Source organism: Varanus komodoensis, unplaced genomic scaffold, assembly GCF_004798865.1.
Source record: "Varanus komodoensis strain SLA01 unplaced genomic scaffold, ASM479886v1 scaffold27, whole genome shotgun sequence".
NCBI lineage: Eukaryota > Metazoa > Chordata > Lepidosauria > Squamata > Varanidae > Varanus > Varanus komodoensis.
In genome coordinates, this window is record NW_025335701.1 from 6,986,754 (window position 1) to 7,012,186 (window position 25,433).

The 25,433-nt window shown below is 46.4% G+C and overlaps 1 protein-coding gene across 2 annotated transcripts in view; it reads left to right on the forward strand.

Annotated features, from left to right (window-relative positions):
- The window catches only part of LOC123025366 (c-Maf inducing protein), a 171,135-nt gene that overhangs the window by 83,215 nt on the left and 62,487 nt on the right, over nucleotides 1–25,433 (forward strand). For both annotated transcript variants that reach the window (XM_044433979.1, XM_044433980.1), the window contains exons 2-3: nucleotides 4,847–4,972; nucleotides 23,070–23,120. In XM_044433979.1, coding sequence (XP_044289914.1) covers nucleotides 4,847–4,972; nucleotides 23,070–23,120 — 177 coding nt within the window. The remainder of the gene's footprint in view (nucleotides 1–4,846; nucleotides 4,973–23,069; nucleotides 23,121–25,433) is intronic.

Below are 25,433 nucleotides of genomic sequence, written 5' to 3' on the forward strand. Positions count from 1 at the left end.
GCTATTGATAGCTACTTGGCATGATGATCATAGAATAGTAGAGTTGGAAGGGCTCATGAAAGCCATCAGGTCCAACCCCCTGCTGTTGCAGGACATGAATTCACACTACCCCACTCAGAGGGCTGTCCAGGTTCTTTCCAAGTGCCTCTAGTATGGGAGAGCCCACGACCTCTCTGGGCAACTGTTTCCACTGTCGTATTGCTCTGACAGTGAGGAAACTTTTCCTGATGTCCAGCCTGACTCTGGGTTGTTGCAACTTAAATTGATTCTTCCGTGTCCTGCACTCTGGTATCACACTCTGGTATCAACGAGAAAAGACCTAGACCTTCCTCTCTGTGACAGCCTTTGAGGTACTTATAGAGGGATATCTTGTCCATTCTTCTCTTCTCAAGGCTGAACATGCCCAGTTCTCTCAGTCTCTCCTCACTGGGCAGTGTTTCCAAACCCTGCATCATTTTGTCACCCTCTTCTGGACTGTTTCTAATTTTTCAGCATCTTTTTAAAATCTTGGTGCCCAGAACTGGACACAGTATTCCAGGTGAAGTCTGACTAGTGAGGAATACAGGGGAAGAACTACCTCTCATGATTTGGAAGTAAAACTTCTGTCAGTACTTCCCAAAATAGCATTTGCCTTCTTGGCTGCATCACATTGTTGGCTCATATTTAGCCTTCTCTCCATAATTGCTCTGAGGTCTTTTTCTTTTTCAGTTCTGTTGACCCACATATTCCCCTCTTGTATCAATGCATTTGGTTTCTTTTTCCTAGGTGGAGGACTTGGCATTTTTCCATAATGAATCTCATTCTGTTGCTTTCAGTCCAGCATTCAGAGTTTATCAAGATTGGTCTGGATTTTCATTCTGTCTTCTAGGGTGTTTGTTAGTCCACCCAGTTTTGTATCATCTGCAAATCTGATTATCTTTCCTTTTATTTCCTCACACAAATCATTAATAAAGATGTTGAAGTGCCCCAGGGCGAAGACTGAACCCTGCAGCACCCCACTAGTTACCTCTATCCAGTTTGAGAAGGTGCCATTGATGGGGATGCTTTGTGTCCAATCTAGCAGTCAGTTTTGGATCACCTAATAGTTTCTCTATTTAGTCCACTTTTTGCTAATTCTCTTATCAGAATGTCGTATGGCACTATGCTGAAAGCTTTGCTACAGTCAAGGTAGATTATGTCCACAGTGTTCCATCTGTCTATTTGATTAAAAAAGCCTTTCATCGCTATTTGCTGGGCTGGCTGAGAAAGATCGGAGCTGTAGTCTATCAACATTTGAGGGGCTCAAGATTGAAAATGATTGATCATAAATATCCAGCATAAGATCAGTACAGCATTAAAAGGCCTGTGTGGGGAATGGAAAAACACCCTTTCCCACTGGCATCAAAACTAAAGATGGTGCCAGGTAAGCCAAAAGGGTCCCATAAATGGAGTATGGCAGCTGAGAAGGCCCTCTTCTCCAGACACCATCCAGAACTGGTTATCAGTAGCATTTGGCAGAAGAGGAACAGAGTGCTGCTTATGTTTAGAAGGGATTTATAACAGAGGTTTATATATTAAAAAGCATGGTGTATACAAAGCAGGTAGAAGACATGGCACTACAACTTGTGGTCATCCAGTGAAACTGATTAGATGATACAGGCAGGGCAAGCAAAAGTCACACGGATGTCACAAGAAGCCTTCTCCCTTTTTAGATGACTTTGCCAGGAAATAAGACAGATTTTTGCAGGAGGAGGAGGTGAGGCCGGTTGTACTGGCCAGAAAGACTGTGTAGAGGAAGTGTAGGTACCAGTTGCTAGCATGTGGCAATGGCGGGTGAGGTGTCTTTGGATGGCCTTTCGGGAGGCGTCTGGTTGCCACTGTGGGAAGTGGGGTGCTGGGCTGGGTGGCTCCGGGTCGGTAGGGCTTTCTTTGTATTGAGGGTACCTATATTACCTTGCCATCCCACTGCTCGCTCCTATTATTCCAGGCTCCCAGCATATTCACGTGCCTGCTGCTGTGGTTCTTAGATATTATCTTCGAAGGCCATTCTGTTTTTCACAGCCCTTGCTGTGACCAGGTAATCTTCCCTTTCGGCCAGGTGGGCTACTTAGGGAAGGGCAGGGTACATTTGCGGCACAGCCTGGTAGCCTGCAGTTGACGCTGCTAAATTTGGACCTTTCAAAAGGGCAGGTTTAGTTTGGAAACAAGGTGCCAGTGCTTTGGAGCTGCTGTGAATCTGGCTGCTCAAGGAGGTCGCAAACCTCACAAGAGGATTTTTAACTACTTAAAAATAAACACAAAATTCAAAGCACAAAGTTACAACCCAATCTCCGATGATACAGATAGCAAAAACCCTACCTAAATAGAACCTCTCATCACAAGCTAAACTTTAAAAAGCAAATCTCAGATTTGTGGATTTGAAGTTAAGCAGCATTGCTTCAATTCTCTCTCTCTGTTTCTCTCTCACACACACTTTTCTGTAATATCTGAAAAATAATATGAATAGATGGTGCTCCCTGTTCCTCTCATAATCTGTTTTACAGCAACCATTGCTTTGCAGAAAAGGCAAGCTGCTTCTGTTTTAAGTTTTAAAATTCAGAAGGAAAGAAGGCTTACGTGCTTCTACAAACAGAGGAAGCATGTAAGAAACCTCCATCTCTTCGGAACTTTGTTCTGTTTCTTCTTCTGCGTGAACGTTAAGATCTCATTAAGATCTCAAGTTTATAACTCTGAACATGGTGAAAATAAATTGGGCGACTACGAACTTGACAAGCAAGCTGGTGCAGAAGTAGGTAGCGGAAACGACAGTTTGTTCACGGTGCTCTTAGTAGCCCAAATTACTTTTCAAAGTTTGAAAAAAATGGGTATAATTGGAGGTATTAATTGGAAAGTGGAAAATGCTTCCCCCCCCCGCCCCCCCGCCTCCCAGTGTCCTCCTGATGCTTTTTGCCTCCTGGTGCCACTGTGTTTTTAAATAAGCTCTCCTGAGCAAAGCCGACCCTGGGATTGTCAAAGTTTTAATATACTCTTTGGTGGTGGTAATGCTGATCACCGAAGGGGCTTTTGCTTCCTGTGAGATCAAGATAATTGTTCTCTGGTAGGTAGGCATATGACGTGCACTATCAAGAGAAGCCTTCAGCCCCGGACTTCAATAGCAAGTGTGGAATTATATTGTGGCTAAATGAATATACAGGGAGGCTATCAAACTTCCTGCAGTGCTGGTCCTTTGTTTGAGGGAAGCAAGGAAGAGGGGGTGGCCCTTTTTTCCATGACTAGCAGCGCGATCCGGAAATTTTAGCACAAAAAGTGTTGTTTGCAAAGAAACACTGCTTTCGAGCAAGGAAGTCGCGAGGAGATTGCAAACTCAAAAGCTGAGCAAAACAACAACAACACGCCAAGTTGCAGTGTGAGGGTGCCATGAGCGCGTGCAGTTCAGGACTTTAGCAGGATTTTATATGCCAGCTGTAGATTTGAGGGGCTTAAAGCAACATGCTTAACATTTAAAGACTTTCCTTCTTAGGGTTTCACAGATAAAAACGGCTCAAATTTCATAGAAAATACCGTTGCTCAAGACCCTCCTCCCGCTTCTCCGCCTGCTTATTACATGTTCCTGAAGGCTGTATTTATTCTGAAATCACCAATGTTGCTCAGCTAGAGCATTTTCCTTCTGAGTACAAAAAAGGAGAGAATTTTAAACTGTTTTGAACTGTTTTGGTGGCCTGGATTGCTCTGAGAAGCCTGTTTGGTACTGTCTGTAGTTGGTGAGGAAAGGGTTTGCCAGATAAGAGCAGTTTGACCTTCCAGGTATTTCCCAAGTCAGATGGGGAGGTCAGTGTAAAGGGGAACAGGTTTGAAATTTATGAAAATGGAAGGAGCAAATGCTCCCAGCAGAGTAAAACAAAACCGTCTGTCCACAGATAACCTACCAGGCCATGGAGACATCAGTTCTCTCTGATTTGCAAGTTGAATAGGTTCAAATAGTTTTATTAGTAACTAAGTAAGTAAGAAAGTGATGTATGCCCAAGATCAAAAAGCAAAACGTGCACACTAAAAATACCACCCTAACTATATTCAAGAAAAATGCCATTTAAAATATTCCCTGTAGGTCAGTGGCATCCACCTCAAAGATGCTTCTCTCGTCTACAAATGCCAGGCAGGTGGAAAGTAGCTGACGAGTTTAATGTCCGGCCATCAGCAGCGTGTAGTGCAGCAAGAGCGTGAGGGAAGGGAGCTGGTGTAAGAGGGACCTGATGTTGGTGTCACTGTCTTAGTGATCCCAGATCAACATCTGGGGACCTTTCCCACCCCAGCTTTTTAACTGTAATGGTTTTGGCATCTCTTAAGGTGCAACCCCAATTCATGCTGAGAAATTAAAAAGCACTTACCATTCTCAGCCTGCTCCAAGCTATTTTTCTGTCTAAATATTTATTTAATTATTAGTTTTTGTAGTGAAGCCACTGAAGCTCTCTGGGTGGTTTGTAACCACTCCTAAATAGGAGCGTGGTACAGTAGATACGCATAAGCTTGCCTCCTTACTAAATTATCTTCTCTTTCTAATCTTTATTTTCAAACAGAAAAGGTACAACACTAATCTGCCTCGAGAGGGTTCCACCCTTCAAGCAATGCAAAGATAATTTTAAATGATAAATTAAATAAGTGGATTAAGCAAAGGCTTTTAAACAGTGACACCATGCCTGCTTGCTGGAAGAATGGTAGGAGTTGTAGTCCTACTTGACACTGGTTTGAGCAAATGGTCAACATTAAAGAACTATATAATTCTTGCCTTAATCCTTGCTCATTTCTTTTTGATGTGCAAAGCTAAATCACTTAATCCTTTTCCCTCCTCTCAATTCTCTTTTTCCTGCAGCCAACTGGGTACATGGAAAACTCAATTTCCTACAGCTCAATTGAAGATGTGCAGCTGCTCTCCTGGGAGAATGCTCCTAAGTATTGTTTACAGCTCACCATCCCCGGGGGTACAGTCTTACTTCAGGTACGGTACATGCCAAAGAGCAGTTCTCTGCTTTCCCGTTGTTACTGTCTTCCAGTCGTTCTGTTTGCCAAGATGAACTGGTGATGGACAAGCGCTTGCTGTCCTCCTTTGCCAATGCACTTGTGTGGGCTGAAGGGTGGAATTCCAAGCTTTTGGGGTGTGTCTCTGGTGTCTGCCTTGGCCGGAAAGGTGGTGTGAAGGAAGAGGTGCCGGAAGAGGTTATTGTGCATAGAAAGCTTAATGGTGGAGGGAGAAGGTGAGGATCAAACCTTCCTCTTGACATACTAGCGTCTGGGGAAGCACTGGCGAATTTTGCATCCCATCTTTCCCCACCAGTATTTCTGCAGCCTCCAAAAGGCCTATGTATGTCATCTCTGAAATGCTGTAAGACAGGAAAAATGCCGCCACTTCCAGCTATTGGCATGCTGTCCCAGGCTGACTAGCAGCAGGCTTCCTATGATATGCCAAGAGTTTCAGGCCAACTGCTGGGGAAGCTTGGAGGCCTTTGGAGGCAGCCTGGCTTCCCCAGAGAGAGCAAGCGGCCGAGAGACAGCCAGCCAATACTGCGGATTTCCTTTTGCAGTGTGCAGGATTCCAGGTGTCTTTGGCACACTTCATCTTGGAGAATATTCCTCGAAGGTGTCAAGTATGCAAAGACTATGGAGCCTCCGGGCCTCTTGGCCTTCAGCTTCTCGAATGTTGTGGCCAATGGCCAGGTGACTAGCAGTGTGGGCAGCGAAGCCAACTTGGAGGAAGGGCCTGGGAGAGAGGCTGAACCAGGGGACGGGGGCAGAGGGTCAAGGCCCAGACAGCCGGTGCCCAGGGAATTCCACAAGATGAACAAGCACCCCGTGTCCATGTGGAGCAACGTGGAAGCAAGGAGGAAAGGGAACGGATAGCAGCCTTCTCCAGCGTGGCCACTCGCAGCGTCTCCAGAGTGTGCAGCCCTTGCAAATCTGGATTGTGCGGTCTCAGTGGGAAGGTGAGAACACAGGCAGAGCACTTCCCCTGTTTCCCAGTGGCACATGCCAGCAACTGAGCGCTGCAAAATGTCAGCTGGCTACTATCAAACATGGAAAGTGGATAGCATTGGATCACATACAAATATCAGCCATTCTGGGATTACTTGGAATTACTCTGAGTATTAGTAGGAGAATATTTAGCCTTTAAATTTATCCAGGAGAATTTGGGAATGGGGGAAAGACAGGCGGGAGAGAGGTGGAGAGTTTTCTTATTTCTTACACTCATTTTGATTCCATTTCAAGGAATCAATAGCAACATTAGCCCTTCCTCTTTAAAATCTCCACTTTGCACTGAATAGAAGACATCTGAAATTTCAATCTGCAAAGGAATTTTGTTTTCAGTCAGATCTAATATGAAGGATGTTGTTGCTCATTCTTGTGATCAAATTTATTTTTCTTTCTTTCTTTATCATTTATCTCATACATTTCTATATGCCATATTAGCCCACAGGGCCCTCTGGATGGTTGACAGTTACAATAGGTAAAAATGGCTCAAAACAAATAAAACAATTTAAAATAATAAAACATAATAAAAACATTGCAGTGATGGGTTTGGCAGCAACAATATAAGAAATAAATGTTACAATGATGATTTTATAATGTTTTCTCAAACATATTGAAAGATGGGCATTCATATTTTTAAAAACCCACCACAAATGAAAGAGTTTGTCGAGATAGTGCTTTTCCATGGAATCCTTTTCACATGATTTCAGTTTCCAGAGAGAGCAAGAACCCGCTTTTGTCAGCTCAGACTGTTTCTCCACCTCGCCCAGAGCTCTTTGCCATTGCCTCCTCTCTGCTCCTGTGAACTGGGCCGCATTTTCAGAGGTTCAGCCTGGTTTTTCTGCCCATAAAATGTAACTTCTGCAGCTAAGCGATGGTCCTTCTTCTGTGTTACATGAAGATTCCGGGGCCATTCTAAGACTGATTTCCTCCGGAACATGAAGCATAAGATCATAGACGACTCGCACAGCACACAATAACCACTCTGGCAGGATCCAGCTGCCACGCCACCCGTTGAGATCTGGGAATGAGGTCCTTCCGAGAGAGCCATCCCTAAAAGTGGTAAAGGGGATGGCATTTAGAGGAAGGGCTTTCTTGGTGGCTGCTCCCAACCTTTGACATGGTTTTCCTAAAGAGGTCCACCTGGCATTGTCTCTGTTTTCATTCTGGTGCCAGGCAAAGTCCATCTTCTTTCACAGGTTTTATGAAACCTGAACTTAAAAACTGATTATAAATGCTCACTCCGCTCCCGTAGATTTCCTCCCCTCTTCCCCCTGTACTTGAACTGTTCGTCAGCCACTTGGAGAGTCTTGTGGGGCTCTTAAGCGGCATATAAATTTAAAAATAAAGTAAAATAAACTAAATGAGCCACCAGAGTTAACTGGGCTGTACGAACTCAGCCATTGACTGGATTCAGGGAGCACAGTCATCCATACTGAGTGGCAAAGACTGTCCAGGCTTCCTGCGGGATTCTTTCCTTGTCGTACTTGAAGAAGCCGGACATTCAAGCTGGGACCACGCACGTGCAAGCCACCAACGTACTGCTGCTCTGCATACATAGAAGGAGTTTCCTGGAACTCTCCCTGTGGCTGCATGTTACTGATTGATAACGAAGGACTTTCTGTGGTTCAGGAAAACGCGTCCCCCATGACTGATCTGGGAAGTATTTCTGCCCCAGGGAGCCAAGGGACACCCCAAAATGTGAATCCGAGCTGCAATTCTGTATGTGCTTAGCTGGGAGTTGAGCCACACTGAGCACAGGGAGACTTACTTTTAAGTAGACATGCATTCAAGAGCACTGCAAGAGGCAACAAAATAAGCAGAATTTCTCATTTATGCCATTCACATGTCACTGTAATCAAGCAACCAAGATTCTAAGTCTGCCCAGAAGTATCTATAAAATCTCACGAGAAAATACTGTAGTTTAGTAACTTTTAAAAAAGGATTATATAATGAGATGTTACTTCTAGAATCCCTGTTTGTCTGCAGTCTAATTTCCCTTCCTAGGCTGTGTTTTTTTAAGCATGGGGGGTGGCCTGTTTATGAGGGAAAATGCTAAAACGACTCTGAATACAGCACTCCTGGCCAAGTGTAAAAGGGCATTTGGCAGTCCTGGCAGATGCTTATCTGGGGTGAATGGCTGCTTTTGTTGTCACTGCCTTAGTCGCAGTTGTGAGAATGGGCATCCAGGAATGGTTTGCTCAGACATTTTCCTTATGCGGATTTGGGGTCACAAGATGGTTCCATGAGTACGGAGCGGCATTAGCTTGGCTGTTTATGTTGGACCCCGTCACAGGGACTGACCGAAGCTCCCCTGCAGGCTGGCTGGCGTCACGACGCCGACACAACCGCTCCTGTCTGCTTTCAGCCGGGGCAGTGGTACCTCAGTCCCCAATGCGTGACTGGCTGCGGATGCTGTCAGAAGAATGGACTTTCCATGCAAGGGGGTTCTGTTGGATGGAGTCCCGGTGCTTGGCAAGCCATGAGCAGAACATGAAAATAGAAGCCAATTACTTGGGGAATTCAGATGGAAATGCTATATTTAAGACGTGACACAATGCAGACCATAAATGGGCAAAGGCAGGTGGGACAAAGCGCAGTCCTTATTTCCTCTTGCCACAATGCAAAGGGAAGGTGAGGCTCTGAGACAGCCACTCTTCCATGTTGCTCCAGAAATCAGATTTCTTACTTATAGATAAATAGGAAAGCAAGGCTTTTCTGTATCTATATGTAAATATGTGTATATGTAAACACATGAACAGACACAACAGTTCTAACTGAGCAAAACATTATTTATTTATTAGATTTGTATAAAAACCACTCCATTAGCCTTATGCTCTCTGGGCATCCATTAGAATAAAAATCAATACTAACATTAATCAAATAACACGGGTATATCATAATAAATCAACACTATTTATTTATTTAAAACTTTTAGATGCCGCCCCTTATGCATGGCAATAAGGCACAGTATATACAATCAATATAAATGTAAGGATTTGAGGGTTCAGTCCTAGGAATGTCTGACAGAAAAAAGGCTTTCCAGTCAGGCACTGGGGCAGCTTTCCTCAACCCGGTGCCCTCCAGGTCTTTGGGTGTGTGACTCCCAGTACCCCCCAGCCAGCATGCTGGGAATTGTAGCCCAACGGACTGGGAGGCCCTGAGCCTGGGACAAGCTGCCCTAGGGAATCATCACTGCATCACATACGCAAACAAGTTCTGCTGAAATACAGCGGCCAGTTTCACATGCGTCAGTTTTGACCGAATTGATTATGGTGGGTTAGGCCAAGAGCAAGTAGCAGTCCTCTCATTTTGCCCTCTCCCATCTGCTTTCCTCTTTCTCTTGTGTTCTGCAGTTGAAAACTTTCAGGGTTTGCTTAACCATAGTTTTCAACTAGAGAAACTGCTTTGATTTAGTGTCCTGGAAGGGATGTCAGTCTGGGAACTGACTTTGATTTCGAGTTGTGTTAGTTGTTCAGAGGTGGTGCTGCGGTTATTAAGGGCAGGACCACACAGGCAAGAGCAGCATCCTGACCTGGACATTTCACCATGCAAGAGCTGAAGTAGAACCATCCTCCTTCTGAACAATTCCTTCTGCTCAAAGCTCACCTGGGCTTGAATGACTGGAAACTGCTTCACACAAACACATGTCATGCCATGTAGCAAAATGAACCACCTTGCATAAGAATTTGTTCATTCATTCCTTACATTTCTATATCAACCAAAACCAAAGACTGTCCGGGCTGTGAGTAGCATGATAATATATAATAGGATACCTCCAACATTCCAGCATTTCCATTCAGAAATGGAAAACAGGGAGAACTTTCCACAGTCAACAGGCCACCATTCCCTTGTTGTCATCTGCTGAAACTCCCTTGGAGCAGGGCCTCAGAACCTGATGTCAGTATGCAGGCAGTTCATCCACACTCGGATGCCCACCTTAATGTGGTGAGGGGATATCAGCATGTCAGAGAAGCTGAAACCAGTGCCACCAGGAGGCCAGACTGTCCAACTGGGCTGGTCTACTGGCAGGGTCACCCAAGGCAGAATGGTCAAAGTGGAGACAGCAGACTAAGATGAATCCACCCCCTTCAGGAGTGATGGTCACATCAGCAGAAGAGTTTCTAATGGCGATGGGGCCAGAGAAACCCCTGCAGGGCAGCTCCTGGGCAGCAGTGGTAGTTGAAGGTGACACTGGTGGAGGACCTTTCACTGACAGTGGCCATGACGTCCAAACCAACTGTGGTTAGTACTGCATAGAAGAAGGCAATGGTAAACCACTTCTGCTTCTCCTTACCTTGAAAACCTTATGATGGGACAGTCCAAAATAACAGAGGTAGTGCCGGAAGATGACACCCACAGGTTGGAAGGCACTCAGCGAGCCAGTGGGGAAGAGCAAAGGACAAGTATGAACACTGCTGCCGCTGATGATGCAACTAGATCAAAGCCGAAAGGAGTTCTAGTGTCTGACATGCACAGAGGCAGAAGAGAAGTCTGAGGCTGCGCCACACACAGACAACTGGAACATGAAATACCAAAAGTATGAGCCAAGGCAAACTGGAGGCCATAAAGCAAGACATGGAAGGGCCACACATCACAGTACCTGGTGTTAGCAAACCAGAGTGGCTTGGAATGGAGCATTTTCAGCCCAACAAACACAAAGTGTTTTACTCCAGGAATGTCAAACTTGGAAGAAATGGAGTAGCTCTGATACTGAGGCAAGATGTAGCACAAGCAGTGAAGGCCTGCAGTGCAAAATTCGACTGAATCAGATCAGTCAGAATTAGCGGAGAACCTATCAACATAACTATCGTTGAGTCTATGTCCCAAGAATAGATGCTGAAGAATGAGAAGACAAGGAAGACAAAAAGAAATTGAACCCTTTTATGCAAGTGTCCAAGAAGAAATTGATAACATTTCAAAATACTCTGATAATCCTAGGTGACCGGAATGCAAAACAAAGCAGGATCAAAGGTTATATGATAATATGGCCTAGGGATTAGAAACGAAGTAGGAGAACAACTTACAGAATTCCATGAAACTAACAATCTGTCCAATGCAAATCAAGCAACCCTCCAGACAGCTGCACACATGGATATCACCAGGTGGCCAATACAGAAATCAGTAGCTTATGTAATTGGACGTAGGAGATGGGGAAGCAGCATTCTTGCTGCCAAAACAGGACTGAGAGCAGATTATGGTAGTGACAAATAGAACTATTAAATCATCCAGTGCAAGGAAGTAGAAACAACGAATAGAGCAAAAAAAGAGGCAAAACGAGAGACCTCTTCCAGAAGATCCAGGAAATCAAAGGGAAATCCAAGCTTTGAGTGAGAACACTGAAAGGCAAACAAGGGGACCTACTATCTGACCAGGGGAACGAACATAAAGAGAAGGTGAAAACAATATATGGAAGAACAATGAAAAAGAGAAGTAGACATGACACACTCTTTGGAAGAGGAATCCTACGAAGAAGAGCCTGCAATATTAGAAAGCACTTGGAAGGAATAAAGCACCTGGAGTAGATGGGGTGCCAATAGAACTCTTCCAAGCTGTAGAGAGTGAATCGGTCCAAATCCTAACAAAAGTATGGCAGCAAATAAAAAGAGCTGCAAAGACTGAGTGGGGGGAACACCGGGGCTTTTAAAAAGAATTATTTCTATACCAGCTGCAGCCCAAGAGCGCTGGGTGGTTAGAAGCTGAGAGGAAATGCAAGCAGCAAGGCAGCAAGGGTACTGGAAAGAGATGCGGCCTGGTGAGATGCTGGGAGCAGGGAGAAGCAGCAAGAGGGGCAGGAGGGAAAGAGAAAGGCTAGAAGCAAGAGAGGGGCGGGAAGAAAGAACGGAGAGGTCCACAGTTTTCTTCCTCAAGCAGTGCTTTTTAAAGGGGCAGGGAGAATAGAAAGAGTTGTGTGGGTACCGTTCGCGGTCCCCGCGGGTGTGGTGTTGGAGACCCCTGCTGTTGGCAGCTCAGCTTGGCAGAATTCAGAAGCGCTGGTGGTGAATTGTTTTGAACGTCTACCAAGCTGCATGTGTTCGAGCTTCTTGGCCTCAGGTTCTCTAGGTTCCTGGCATGGCCACCTTCATCAAGTTCTTCGGCCCTCAGTCCACATCAGTAGTGGGTGCTCCTTTAGTAACACACACAGTCTTTAACCTGAGGCTGGGGGACCTGGGTCAGCCCATTCCATTTTGGAAAAGCTCTGGGGAGGGTGCCAAAATGCCCCCCAAATTGCTGTAATCTGCAAAACCCGGGAGAGTAGGCTTGGCCTTCCCAGCCTTGCGGTTGCCCATCATCCCTGCTCTGATTTGGATCATGTATGCCTCACACAGGGAGGTAAAAATGAAAATGAAAGAAGGGGGTCTTTTAAATCACAAATGAGCTGTATAAATGCTAATTATTTACCAATTATCATATAGGGTAGCACAGCTAAGTTGCATTCCAGCTGTAACTATTTGCTTAAGGGCTGCATAGAAAGAGGACTGGTCAAAGCATCAGACTTGGTTGTTTCCTTAGGCTGGGTTCTAAATTTGGCTGGGTTCTGCCTATAGTGTTGCTATTTTTTAACATCTATTTTGGGCAACCAGGTATGCCCAGAGGGAAAAACAAACAGAACAGAAATTCCTGATAAGTATTAACAATGGCTGCAGATAATATACAGCTCACCAGCTTTTCGGTAAGCACAGCAATCTTACTTTCTGTCAAAAGAATCTTCCAGTGGGAAAGGTTTAGGTAGATTAGACATACAATTGCGTGCATAGTTATTTTTATGCCCTCTCCCTTTTATCCATATGTCCTTTTTTATTTTTGGTACCTGTTTCCATTTTAGGCTCAGGTCCTGATAACTCCCTTTAGAAGTATCCTTCCCTTTCCTAGAAAATACACATTTCAAGATTATCTGTTATGAGGGTTGTGGAAAAACTAAAATATACATGGCTTGCCTGCGGAAATCACCCAGGGCAGAAATGTGTCGCTTGCCAAATGCAGAGATTTTAATTTCACACTTGATAGTAGGCTAGCTCTTTGTTTCAAGCAAACAAACCCTCAATGCTTTCAAATTTCAAATTCAATACAGTAGTAATCCCGCACAGTTTCTGATCAAGTACTGCTTTTGGCATTTTAAAATTTGATTTCTTCTCCTATCTTTCTGACTTGCTGTCTCTCTTTGGCCTGGATCACACGCAGCGGTAACTCAGGGGTTAAATGGATGCGTGTGGATCAGCTATAGGTGCTCAAAGTTACTGCATGCGAAGTGACATCTGAACCATGCACTTTTGCGAGGGGAGGGACACAAGGGGATTCTCTGTGTGGTGCACTGAGCAACCCACGTCTCTGGCTGGTTGAAGTGCTCTGGCGAAAGGTGGAGCCGAGATCAGGCATGCAAGCGAGCAGAATGGTTTGTTCACATTTAGAGGACGTCGAGTGACCGCTTTGTGCAAACCCAGCCTCTCCCTCCCTCCCTCCCTCTTCTTCGCATAATACCTCTTTCCCACTTATATGCTTAAGGCAGGCACACATTAAACAAGGCCGGCATATCCCTGCTGGAAGACTGGCAGAGCTGAAAATCCAAGACGATAATGGCAGCAAAGTGAAAACAAAGCACGATTCTCGCTGTGCATCCCTGCAGAGTGTCCAGTTGTCCTGCCCCGGAATGACTAAAGCACTTCAGTCGATCTTCTCTGGCATTTGAGGAACAAGCAGCCAGATTAGTTTGTCGACCGCAAATGGGATGCACAAGGTGAACCAGATGCGACGCAGCCCATGTGCAAAACGTCGGCTGAGTTGTAGCAGATCTTCCCCAGATCATCTCTGTGGATGCTGGAAGCCAGGATGGTTTACACAAAGGGCGCTGTGTATTCTTTGCAGCAATTTATTCCCTGCCGTGTGGGCCTCTTGAGTAATACTGATGTCAAGAGCAGCTGAAGCTGTGGCAGGATGGGGGTGGGGAGGGTCCGTGAAAGGTGCTTTTGGCAGAAAGCCTGCCGCGTGCAGGGTTTCCTTCATCAGTTCCCAACCGTTCTGTGGCCACGGCAGCTGCTTGGGCCTCCCTGGTGTTGGTGGCCACAAGGCTCCGAGCCAGAGAACAGCAACTCTGGTGTCAGGGCCTTTCTCGCAGCTGCTGGGAAAAATAGCAAGCAGGGAGGTTTTTAAGTCTGCCTGTCGGCCTCTGTGCAGATGTTGGTGCTGTAGCAGTAAATTCGGGGCTGCGTCCCCGCAGCTGTGTGCTCAGCGGAGAGTCGGCAGTGGCAGGCAGATCCATGTCCACAGACCAAGGCTGGCAGTGTTCCTCGGCTGCAAGCAGGCCTTAATGGCCAGTTAAAACTCGAGCCATCCCAAAATATCTTTGCGTTACATCAAGGAACAAGATATTGTTGCTTGGGGAGCCCATTCTTTTCTCAGAGGGAATGGGGAATTCTGAGGGGGTTGGATGATACCCCTCTTTCTCCCAGCAGGAGAGTGTCCACAGCGCTTTCATGTGAGCCCTGCCTCCGTTACACCACCTCTGTGTCTGTCTGGGTCTGTGTGTGTGTGTGTGTGTGTGTGTGTGTTGTGGTGGAGAGTGTGGAGTGCTTTGTATCAGTGATGCAGTTTGCATAATGAGCAGTCTTCGCGGTGGATTTCCCTGTGGGGTTCCACCTTGCTGTGCGGGCCACCATTTTGAATGTTCAGGCAGAAGTGGGGGCACTTGCCACTTGCCGTGACATGTGAACCCAGTGAGGGCTTGTTGGGGTGGTTGACAAGGAGCCCACAGCCCATGGCCTGCGCGTGGCTTGTGGACTGCTAGAACAACCCACCCTTGCCAGGTTTGCACGGTAAACTGTGGCACCTCTGCCATGGCTTGGCTGTTCAGAATGGCAGCAGCCACCAGGACAAAAGGCCCCATGGTGGAATCATTTATGAATGTATTTATTTAGAGCTTTTATATTCTGCTCATTTGGCAAAAAGCTGTCTGAACTTATGGTAGCACTACATCCACTTTTCTGAGCATCCACCCATTATTCTCGCTGAAGATCAAACTCTTCTGCCCTAAAGCTGCCAAGAGGTTGCATCATCAAACACAATAAAAGATAACTCGTAAGGAAATTTATTACTGTTTTCTTCATTTACTGGGCAGGGAGGAGGGGGAGAGAATGAGGGCTGCGTTGTACAGAATTGTTGGCAGTGGTGGTATGGGCTGTGAGAGTCAAGACTGCTAGAATACAAGTATGTTCCACCACCTGCCTATTGGACCCTTGTCCATCTTGGCTACTTAACAACGCCAAGCACGGGATAGGGACCTGGATCCTGGAGGTGGTCAACGCCTCTCTGAGGGATGGCCGGCTACCTGCCCATCTAAAGGAAGCGGTAGTCCGACCAGTCCTAAAGAAGGCATCCCTGGATCCAGAGATGGCCACCAATTACAGACCGGTGGCCAACATCCCCTTCTTGGGCAAGGTGCTGGAGCGGGTGGTGGCGGGACAACTCTAAGCACTCTTGGATGAAACGGATTATCTGGACCCATTTCAGTCCGGCTTCAGACCTGGGTATGGTACTGAATCTGCCTTGGTTGCCCTGTATGATGACCTGTGCAGGGAGAGAGACAGGGGGAGTGTGTCCCTGTTGGTCCTCCTGGACCTCTCAGTGGCTTTCGATACCATCGACCATGGTATCCTTCTGGATAGGCTAGTGAGACTGGGGGTTGGAGACACTGCTTTGCAGTGGTTCCTCTCCTATCTCCTATTCCAGAAGGTGGTGCTGGGGGACTATGGCTCTGCGCCATGGCAGTTATGCCATGGAGTTCCGCAGGGGTCCATTTTGTCCCTGTTGCTGTTTAACGTCTACATGAAACCGCTGGGAGAGGTCATTAGGAGGTGTGGGCTGCGGAATCTTCAGTACGCTGATGATACCCAGCTCTACCTCTCTTTTTGAACCAATCCAGGTGAGGCAGTGGCTGTACTGAAACGATGCCTGGCCGAGGTAATGGGCTGGATGAGGGCCAATAAACTGAAGCTCAATCCAGACAAGACGGAGGTCCTGTTGGTTGGCGGTTCGGGCTTCGGGGAAGGGGACTTTGACCTTGTCCTGAATGGGGTTGCACTCCCTCTAAAGGACAAGGTCCGCAGCTTGGGAGTGCTCCTCCATCCAGAGCTTTCACTTGAAGCTCGGGTGACAGTGGTGGTGAGGAGCGCTTTCTTTCAGCTTCGGCTGATTCACCAGCTGTGCCCCTACCTGGAGAATGACTGCCTGGCGACGGTGACTCATGCATTAATAACTTCCCAGCTATACTTCTGTAATGCGCTCTACGTGGGGCTGCCCATGAAGACGGTCCGGATACTTCAATTGGTGCAAAACAGAGCTGCCAGGTTGCTGACGGGGACTGGGCGTTGTGCTCACATAACTCCAGTCCTCCGTCAGCTTCACTGGCTCCCCATTGAAGTCCGGGCCCAATTCAAGGTGTTGGTGATCACCTATAAAGCCCTAAACGGCTTGGGTCCTGGTTACCTGAAGGAGCGCTTACGTCCATACGTGCCCTCCCGCCCCTTGAGATCGGCAGCAGAGGCCCTTCTCCGGGAGCCCTCCGTGAAGGACATTAAGAGGGTGAGCACCCGGAGGAGGACTTTCTCTGCGGTGGCGCCCCACTTATGGAATGCGCTCCTCAGAGAGGTCTGCCTGGCGCCGTTGTTATTTGCTTTTCAGCGCCAGGCCAAGACCTTTTTATTTAAATGGCATTTTAATTGTTGATTTTATTTATTGATTGTAACAACTTTGGTCAGGATGTCTCCAATTGCATTTTATTGTATTAATGTTATTTATTTATTTGTAAGCCGCCCCGAGGCTGACGCGAATGGGGTGGCATATAAGTCCACTAAGAAAGAAAGAAAGAAAGAAAGAAAGAAAGAAAGAAAGAAAGAAAGAAAGAAAGAAAGAAAGAAAGAAAGAAAGAAAGAAATTCAGAAAATGCCCAAGCAATCTCATTTTGAAGGTCCCTCAGGTCAGTGGGACTGGCAGAGAAATTAACTGGCAACTTTCTTGTAGACAGAAGAGAAATAAAGACAATTGTGTGACAACCTGGTTCCCTTTCTTAATGTACTCTCCAGAAATAAATGGTGAAGACAGGCCCCGATTCATCAGGTCAGTGTCTGGAATGGTAGATTGTAATTTGGCCTATACATGGACTAATTCATAATTCATAAAATACTCTAATTGTATTATTTACACACACAGGAATAAGATTGTATATTTGGCTGTATTTAGTGTATTACAATAAAGTATTTTTTACAATTAAAAATGCCGTCAGCACAAGCCTGGTTCATCCTCTGCATTGTTAGCCATTGTCAGCTGGCCTCCTGTTGGTCCACCAAGCATTCCCGCGGGAACAGTGGCTCCTCGGCTTGGCCTGAGGACGCCACGCGCTGGCCATGGTATTTCAGGCCAAGGCTGATGCATGGGCTCGCTAGCAGATCGTGCACGGATGGACGGCCGAGAGTAGACTGCGAGGAAGCCGGTTTTCTCATGGGGCACACAAATCAGGAGAGAAGACCTCCTTTTCAGTGGCGACGGACTCGTCACTGCCTCCGCGGTCTGTTTGTCTGGCTCCAGAAAAGTGAAGGCATCAGCCCGCAGGACGGGCATTGCTTCCCAACCCTCAACAGCCCGGTTCTCTTGAACCCTCCCATATTAGCCTCGCCAGTTATCGCGGTGCCAGCACTCGGATCCGGGCCTCAGCAGGATGCCTGAAGAACCCTTCGCTCATCCTTTACTCCAAACGTTTGTTTTGTTCCAAAAACCACGGTCTTAACCGTAGGAGGGATGCCGAGTGACGCCAGTGGTACCGTCTCTGTCACAGCAGATTCCCTTTTCCAGGAACAGGCGGACGCCTTCCTGCCACACTTGAGACCGGCTCACCTCGGGCGAGTGGGTGCCTTTTGTCACTGCCAGTGGGCGTCGTCTCCGACGCAGCAAGCGTCCCCCGCTGTGGGTCTTCCTTTCCACACGTCGTCATTCTGTCCAAGAATGCAGAGGAGCGGATCCACCTCTCCGGATTTCTTTTTGGAATACTTTGCCGTTCCCGACCCGCTACATGGGCTCCTCCATTTACATTCATTAAGCCCCATTGCCTAGATTTCAGAACCCAAAAAGGTGCATCTGTTGGCGGAGCTGCTCATTTTTGTCACGCTTCTGTGTGGGTTGTCGAGATCACGAGGAAGAAATGCAGGTTGTTTACCTGTAACCCTTGTTCTTCGAGTGGACACCTGTAAACTCATTCAACCTACCCTTCTCCTTGCTTCTATGTCTCTCTCTGCTTTCTCTCTGAGGCAGATTTGGAAGCGAGCCAAGGTGGGAACTGGACTGGGAGCATGCGCCAAGGAGGGGCAGGGCAAGCACTGAGAGGTAGTATGGAGTAGTGGTTAAGAGTGTGGGGCTGGGACTCCGGCGATCTGGGTCCCAGTTCCTGCTCAGCCATGGAACGAATGGGGTGACTTTGGGCCAGACACAGCCCAACCTGCCTCACAGGGTTGTTGTTGTGGAGATAAGATGGAGAGCAGCTGGAGGAGAATGATGCAAATTGCTTTGAGATCATTGGAAGAAAAAGGGTGGGATATAAATCTGATAAACTTTTTGTAGCGCTAGAACTTTCCAAACTCTATTCTGTCCAGGTACATAAAACAGATGAACAAGTCACTTGGATGCAGCTTGTCTTCATGTTAACCAGTTAGTAAGATAAATATTGTTCAGCAAGTTTCTCCACATCCATTAATTGAGCATGATGCTTGTTACACCTCCCTTCCTCTCTTATGTCTCCCATGCTGTTTTTCATGCCTATATAAAGCAAACACACGCAGAGAGACATCCATAATAGTGTAACACCGAGGCTGAGCAAATTAAAAATAGGTTGACCTCCTAGCTTAACTGCATTCGGAAAAGGGAAAACCTTGGCTATATATCTAGTAACTGCAGGAATGCTCTCGCCAGACCATAATACGCAATGCTTTGCAGAGAAATGGTCACACACACCCTTTGACTTTTCCGCATATTGTTGTCCTACAATGTGAAACTGAAGTGGAGTTGACTGGTAATGTTACTACTTGATGTACATAAGATACTTGACACCATGAAGGTGCAAAATACGTTTATCGTGGCAAAAAAGTTAAGCAAGCAACAGCAAGCTGGCCCTTGTTCATCGTCCCTTCACCCCCTTTGCTGCAACGTGTCAAAAGAAATTCTGGTGCAACCCAGTGAGCCTCATACTGAGAGGCGTGGAACGGAGACCACCTCAGCGCGGTTCCAGTGCCACAAGATCTCAGACTGAATGCAGCAGTTTCTGGAAGACAACAGACTTTGTTAAGAGAACATATGGAACAAAACAGCATCACAAAAACCGAGCAGCTATCAAAACATCTCGGGGACAAAGTTGTGCAGAAGCACACTGGGGCTTCAGTTGTGGAAACAAATAGCCCAAACATCTCTGAGACCAGTGCTCAGTCCATTATTCCCATATGGAAAGAATATGGCCCAACTGTGAATCTGCCTAGAAAAGGTTGTCCTCCGGAACTGTGGCCAGGTAAGGAAGGTGTTAATTAGAGAAGCAGCCAAGAAGCCAAGGGGATTATGAAGGGGCTGGAGAGATCTGCAGCTGAGATGGGGAAACTGTGCATGCAACATTTATTGTTATAATAATTATATCCCTCCTTCTTTCCTCCTGCAAGGAGCCCAAGGTGGGTTATACGGTTAGTCTCCTCTCCATTCTAGCCGTACAACATCCCTGTGAGGTAGGTTGGGCTGAGAATCTGTCCAAAGTCACCCAGTGGGCTTCATGACTGAGTGGAGACTAGAACCCGGATCAGTCCAAACCATCATGCCAGACCAACTCGCGTACCGCAATCACTTGAATGCTCCACAAACCAGGGTTCTGTGGTCGAATGACGAGAAGAAAGCCACTTCTGAAACAAAGCCATATCAAAGCCTATTTGGAGTTGGTAAAAGGCATGCGGAAGACTGTTCTCTCGTCTGGTGAGACCAAAATAGAATTTTGTGAGCGTTGCCACATAACAGTGGGTCCTACAGTGCTCATCAACCTCAAGTACTGCATCCCAGAGAAGCATGGTGGTGACGTTTCCTCACCAGGGACGGGGAAACTGCTCAGGATTGAGGGCAAGATGGATGGAGCTGAATACAGAACAATTCTAGAGGAGAACCTATTTCAGTCTGCAAGGGACCTGGGACTGGAACAGCAGTTCACCTTCCAGCAGGTCTGTGACAAACACATGGCCAAAATAATCAATTCAAGTTGCGGCAACCCAGATTCAGGCTGGACATCAGGAAAAGCTTCCTCACTGCCAGAGCAATACGACAGTGGGGCCAGCTGCCTGGGGAGGTGGGGGGCTCTCCCACCCTGGAGACATTCAAGGCAAAACTGGGCAGCCATCTGAGTGGGATGGTTTGGCTTGGCATCCTGCACCAGCAGGGGTTGGACTCAATGGCCTTCATGACCCCTTCAAACTCTTCTATGATTCTGTGAAAGGACCACTGGATTGTTTCAGAACAGGAACCTGGGCATCAGTTGGATTGAGAATCTGTGGCAACACTTGAAAGTTGCTGTGTCCAGTAGCCTCCATTGAACCCAACAGATTGGGAGCAGTTTTGCCAGGAAGCAAACTTTGCTAGCTCCAGATGTGCAAAACTGGACCTTCTCCAAGAAGTTTCACAGCTGTAATTGCTGCCAAGGGGGCTTCTACCTAGGATTGACTTGTGGCAGAGTGGGGTGTGTGTGTGTGGGGAGGGGTTTGGGGCGGGAAATGAATATTTATGCAACCAACAAGTGCCAGTGTGGGTTTTTTACTGAATTTTTGTGCCACAATAATTTTTTCACACCTCCTCAGTGCTGAGCATCTTGTATATATCCAGAAGTAATGATGTCAATTTAATCTGTTTTCATTCCTGCTTTTAAGAACACCAACAACAAGTTGACGGGGGCATCAGCCTTCTGCGGGCTACTGTACATAGATTTTCTCTGCCAGGAAAAATGGATTGTAAAAGGCTCATTCAGTTCTCTCTTAATATTTTGTTAGAAATTGCAGTATGATAAAGCCTATTTCGCAGTCTCTACATCCCCTGAAAGGTCGGGGAGGGCCAGCAAATTTTCAACGAGGAATCCTTACTGAACCATGGTAGATAGGGGAGCATTCACATGCAACCTGAAGCTGATAAACACAAACATTTATTAGATAGTGGGTGCTTTGCTCCAAATTGGGAATCAAATGGCAAAAATAGGAGAACAGAATTTAGCTGCCAAGAATATTAAATTTTGCTGTTTGATATTGTATAGTCCAGTGGTGGCAAACCTTTGGCACGCATGCCACAACAGGTGTGCAGAGCCCTCTGTCGGCACGCGAGCCAAGTCGCCCCAGCATCGCCCCAGCAGCCGAGCATCGGATAACAGCGCACATAGGGGCCATGCGCGTGCTTCATTAGCCGTGACTCGTCCGAGCTTTTGCATGGCCGGCCAGTGCGCTGCCAAGGATATATATGTATATATTTTCTTGTACTGGTTGTGAGTTGTTTTTTCTAAACTAAAAGCTCAGTATTCAGGTTTTATTCCAGTGTTGGCACTTTGCGATAAATAAGTGGGTTTTGGGTTGCAGTTTGGGCACTCGGTCTCTAAAAGGTTCACCATAACTGGTATAGTCCTAACAAAGGCTCTTTTTTTGCCTTTTTCTGGCTCATTATTTTCTTGTATTTATTTATCATAGCTATCCCTCCTTTTTCCTTCAAGGGACCTAAGCCACCTTACATACTCTTGCTCTCCATACTATCCTCACAACAGCCTTGTGATCGTAGGCTAGGCTGAAAGTCAGAGACCGGGCTGAAGTATGAGTTCCGCATTCTGACCACCACACCAGCTTTCTTTTCCCTTGACCAAAGAAAAACGTTGAAATGGAAAAATACCAACTTCCACTCTTTTACCATGTAGTGCTTTCAGCGAGCTATATCTGTGGGAGTTTTGCCAGATCATAGAACAGTAGTAAAAGGCCTAATGGACAGCACTGCATTAGCCACATCTCGAGGGATTCCAAGAATCATTATGAGGAAAAGAGACAGAAACTTTCTGCCTCTGTAGCTCATCCTACCTCTAAAAATCCATTTGGCCTGGTGGTATTTGAAAAAAACACAATACTCTCTGGATTTGCTTACTGTTTTTCTGTTGTGTGATTCCTAGGATCCCTTCACTCAATTGTCTTAGTACTTTATTCTTACTGTCCATTCTAAGATTTTCTTTATTTGTATTTATTTATTGGTTCTATTTGCCCCCCTGGGAACCCTGACAGTTGAAGGCACCAGATAGTCACTGATGGGGTTTATTTAAAATATGCATTTATCAAATGAAAATAAAGCAAATGCAATTAAGAAGCAAATTTGTGGTGGCAGAGAAGAAACAAAAAGCCTGCATAGGCTTTCTTGGAAACCCATGCATGCATGACCTTTGTGAAGGCAACGCACTTCCCATCTGTTGTCATGGGCAGCTGACAAATAAAATGGCGCTCCGGCCAAGTGTGGGCCATGGCTCTGATGATCCCAGGCTGGCATGGCCCATTGGTCAGTGGTTCGTCTGTAACATCTGGAGGATGCTGATTGCGGAAGGCTGCTCCAGAGGTGCACACAGGTGGGCAAGGTAGAGGAGATGGGCATCGGTCACATTTTCATGGGGCCAGTAACTGGGAAGGCAGAGGCAGCTCCATATCTGGGGCAAATGGGCAGCAACCCCTGCTTGTCCCCACCTGGTTGTGGCACAGGGATTCCCTCCCTCCACGGCCAGGTGCGTCTGCTCCAGTGCACCACCCACAACTGGCAGAAGCAGCAGTGGTCTTTTCCCATCTGCCTCCACCCGTCTTGGCAAAGTGTGGGGCATAGTTGGATGTTTTCGAGAAGGAAAGTCCCCTCTTCTGATTGCTGCCAGAAGATGTGTGGAGGGCATGTTGTGACGCCAGTTGCAATCCGGGAGGGGATGTGAATCACCGGCCTGTATGTTGCTGCCTGACTCGGATAACATCTAATGCTTGCATTTAAAGTGTTTCCCTCTCTCTCTTAAATCGCAGGCTGCAAACAGTTACCTAAGGGATCAGTGGTTTCATTCGCTGCAGTGGAAGGTAGGCGTCTTCGTATTTCTGTCACGATCGTTTGGAAAGGAGGAAATCCTTTGATTGATTGTTGCCACCCTTTAAAAAATATTTGCACTCTGTGAGACTTCCCATCATCTCTCGTTCAGGATGTTGAACAGATGTGCAGCTGTGCAGCCGCATCCATCGGTCCCCCGATTCTTGCTATTGTCTGTTAGCGCCATGACCCCTGTGGGCAGAAATTGCGAGTTTGATCACAGGAAGCTTTGACAGATGTGGCCAAAAATCTAGGGGAGTTAGTATGGGCCCTCCACTTTGCCATACTAAAAGAGAAGGCTGCTTGTGGGATGATGATGATGAATCTGTTATGCTAGTAGCTGGTATTCTCATGCCAGCTGTGGAAGAGTTGGCTTTCCTCCTCCATGGCCAAGATGAACGTGTTGGTTAGTGACCTTTGTGGGCTTCCTTGTAAGACTGATAGATCCATCTTTCCTTCACCACCCACACAGTCCTTCTTTTTTTGATGTTTTCCAGAGGATCCTTTTGAAGGACCCCCCCCCCCCAATATTTTCATCTCCTTGTCACCCTGAGATAACTCTTTGGGCTATTGTTGGTCATTGTGTTAGCCACTGGATATGCGGAGTGTTGAGCCGTGACTTCTTTTGCTGACTAATGGTTAGGAAATAGAATGTATGGAGGGAGCTTGAATCAGGAAATGATGCAAATTGATCGTCAGAGCACATTTCTGCTGCAATTTGGTATTGTCCCTTGAGATTGCTGTTTAACTTTTAATGCAGGCTGGCCGTTCCCAGCACAGTGCTCTCCAAATGTCTAGGATTGCAATGCCCAATGTCACGCAGCCGGCCAGGTGGAGGAAGGATAGTTTAAAATACTGAAGTAATGCCTAAAGTTTCTTGCAGTGAAGCCTTTATGCCATTGGGTGCTATTTTATGGACCACAGCAATAGCCTGTAGCCACTCTGTGGACCTCTTCAAACCTTGCTTAATGTGGACATTCAGAAGGCATATGGTGGGGTTCAGGATGCAGCTTGAAGGATCTTCTCCTGCACCAGCCTACCTGCACTTTGAGGTCATCCACAGAGCTGCTTCTCGCTTGCCCACTGGCAAGGTTGGTTAGGCTGGGGAGTACAAAGGAGAGTTCCTCTTCAGTGGAGACTCCACATCTCTGCAGTCCGCTTCTGTCAGGGCTTCCCTAGGCTCTTCCTTGCAGGTTTTCAGACAGACCCCCCTGCTTAGGCTGGCCTTCCATTCATTCATTCATGAATGGTATTTCTAGGCCATCCATCACTTTCATCTCTGGATGACTTAACAATAAAATCTATAAATACAGAGTACATATCTCAAACAACAATAAATTAAATATCCCATGACTGACATAAATAAAATTAATTATTAAAATAAGTCAAACAGATTAAAATAATTATAATAATACTTAAAATCTATTAACATTAAAATATTGGTTAAATAAAAAGGTCTTGACCTGGTGCCGAAAAGTATATAATGACGGCCCCAGGTGGACCTCACTCGGGCTGCACGTTTTGTTGGTCTTGTTTGTACTTTTTTTTATCGTACTGCATGGTATATTCAGTTTCAGCTTTTTAAATGTGGTTTTATCCTGTGTGTCAATGTGAGCTGCATTTATTTATTTATTTATTTATTTATTTATTTATTTATTTATACATGTATTTATAGGCTGCCTATATCTCCCAGGGCCTTCCTGGGCAGCTTACTATACATAAAACATATTAAACAAAATAAAACACATTAAAACACAACGGATTAAAACATCTATGAAAGCAAGATAAAAAGGGCATTCAGACTAAGTGTTGCAAAAAATCCTAAAAAGGTACATCTTTGCCTGGTGCGAAAAGGAAAATAAAGATGGTACCTGGCGAATTTCCCCAGGGAGGGAGTTCCAGAGATGGGGAGTAGCAGCAGAAAAGGCTCTTCTCCCGGTTGCCACCCTTTCCTCTCCTCTCCCTGAGGGGTGATTCTCATAGAAGGGCCTCCTGAGCTGGTCTGAGGGGGCGGGTAGGTATATATGGGCCACGTTTTACCCTTAAAGGTGACCTCAACACACTATTAAATAGCATAACAAATAAAGGTACACACATGGGTGTCTGACTCAGCCATTCCTGCACAGCTTAATGGCACAGCCCGCCTTCTCCCATTTCCTCCTGGAGAAGCCATGGAAATCCAGGGTGTGGGGTGTACACTTCTGCATTCGACAATCTGGTTTCCAGGTGTGACTCCCTGGATATAGCGGTTGCACCCATGAAGGCCCGGGCTGCTCCTTGGAGAAGGGAGGAACCAGAGTGCAAAT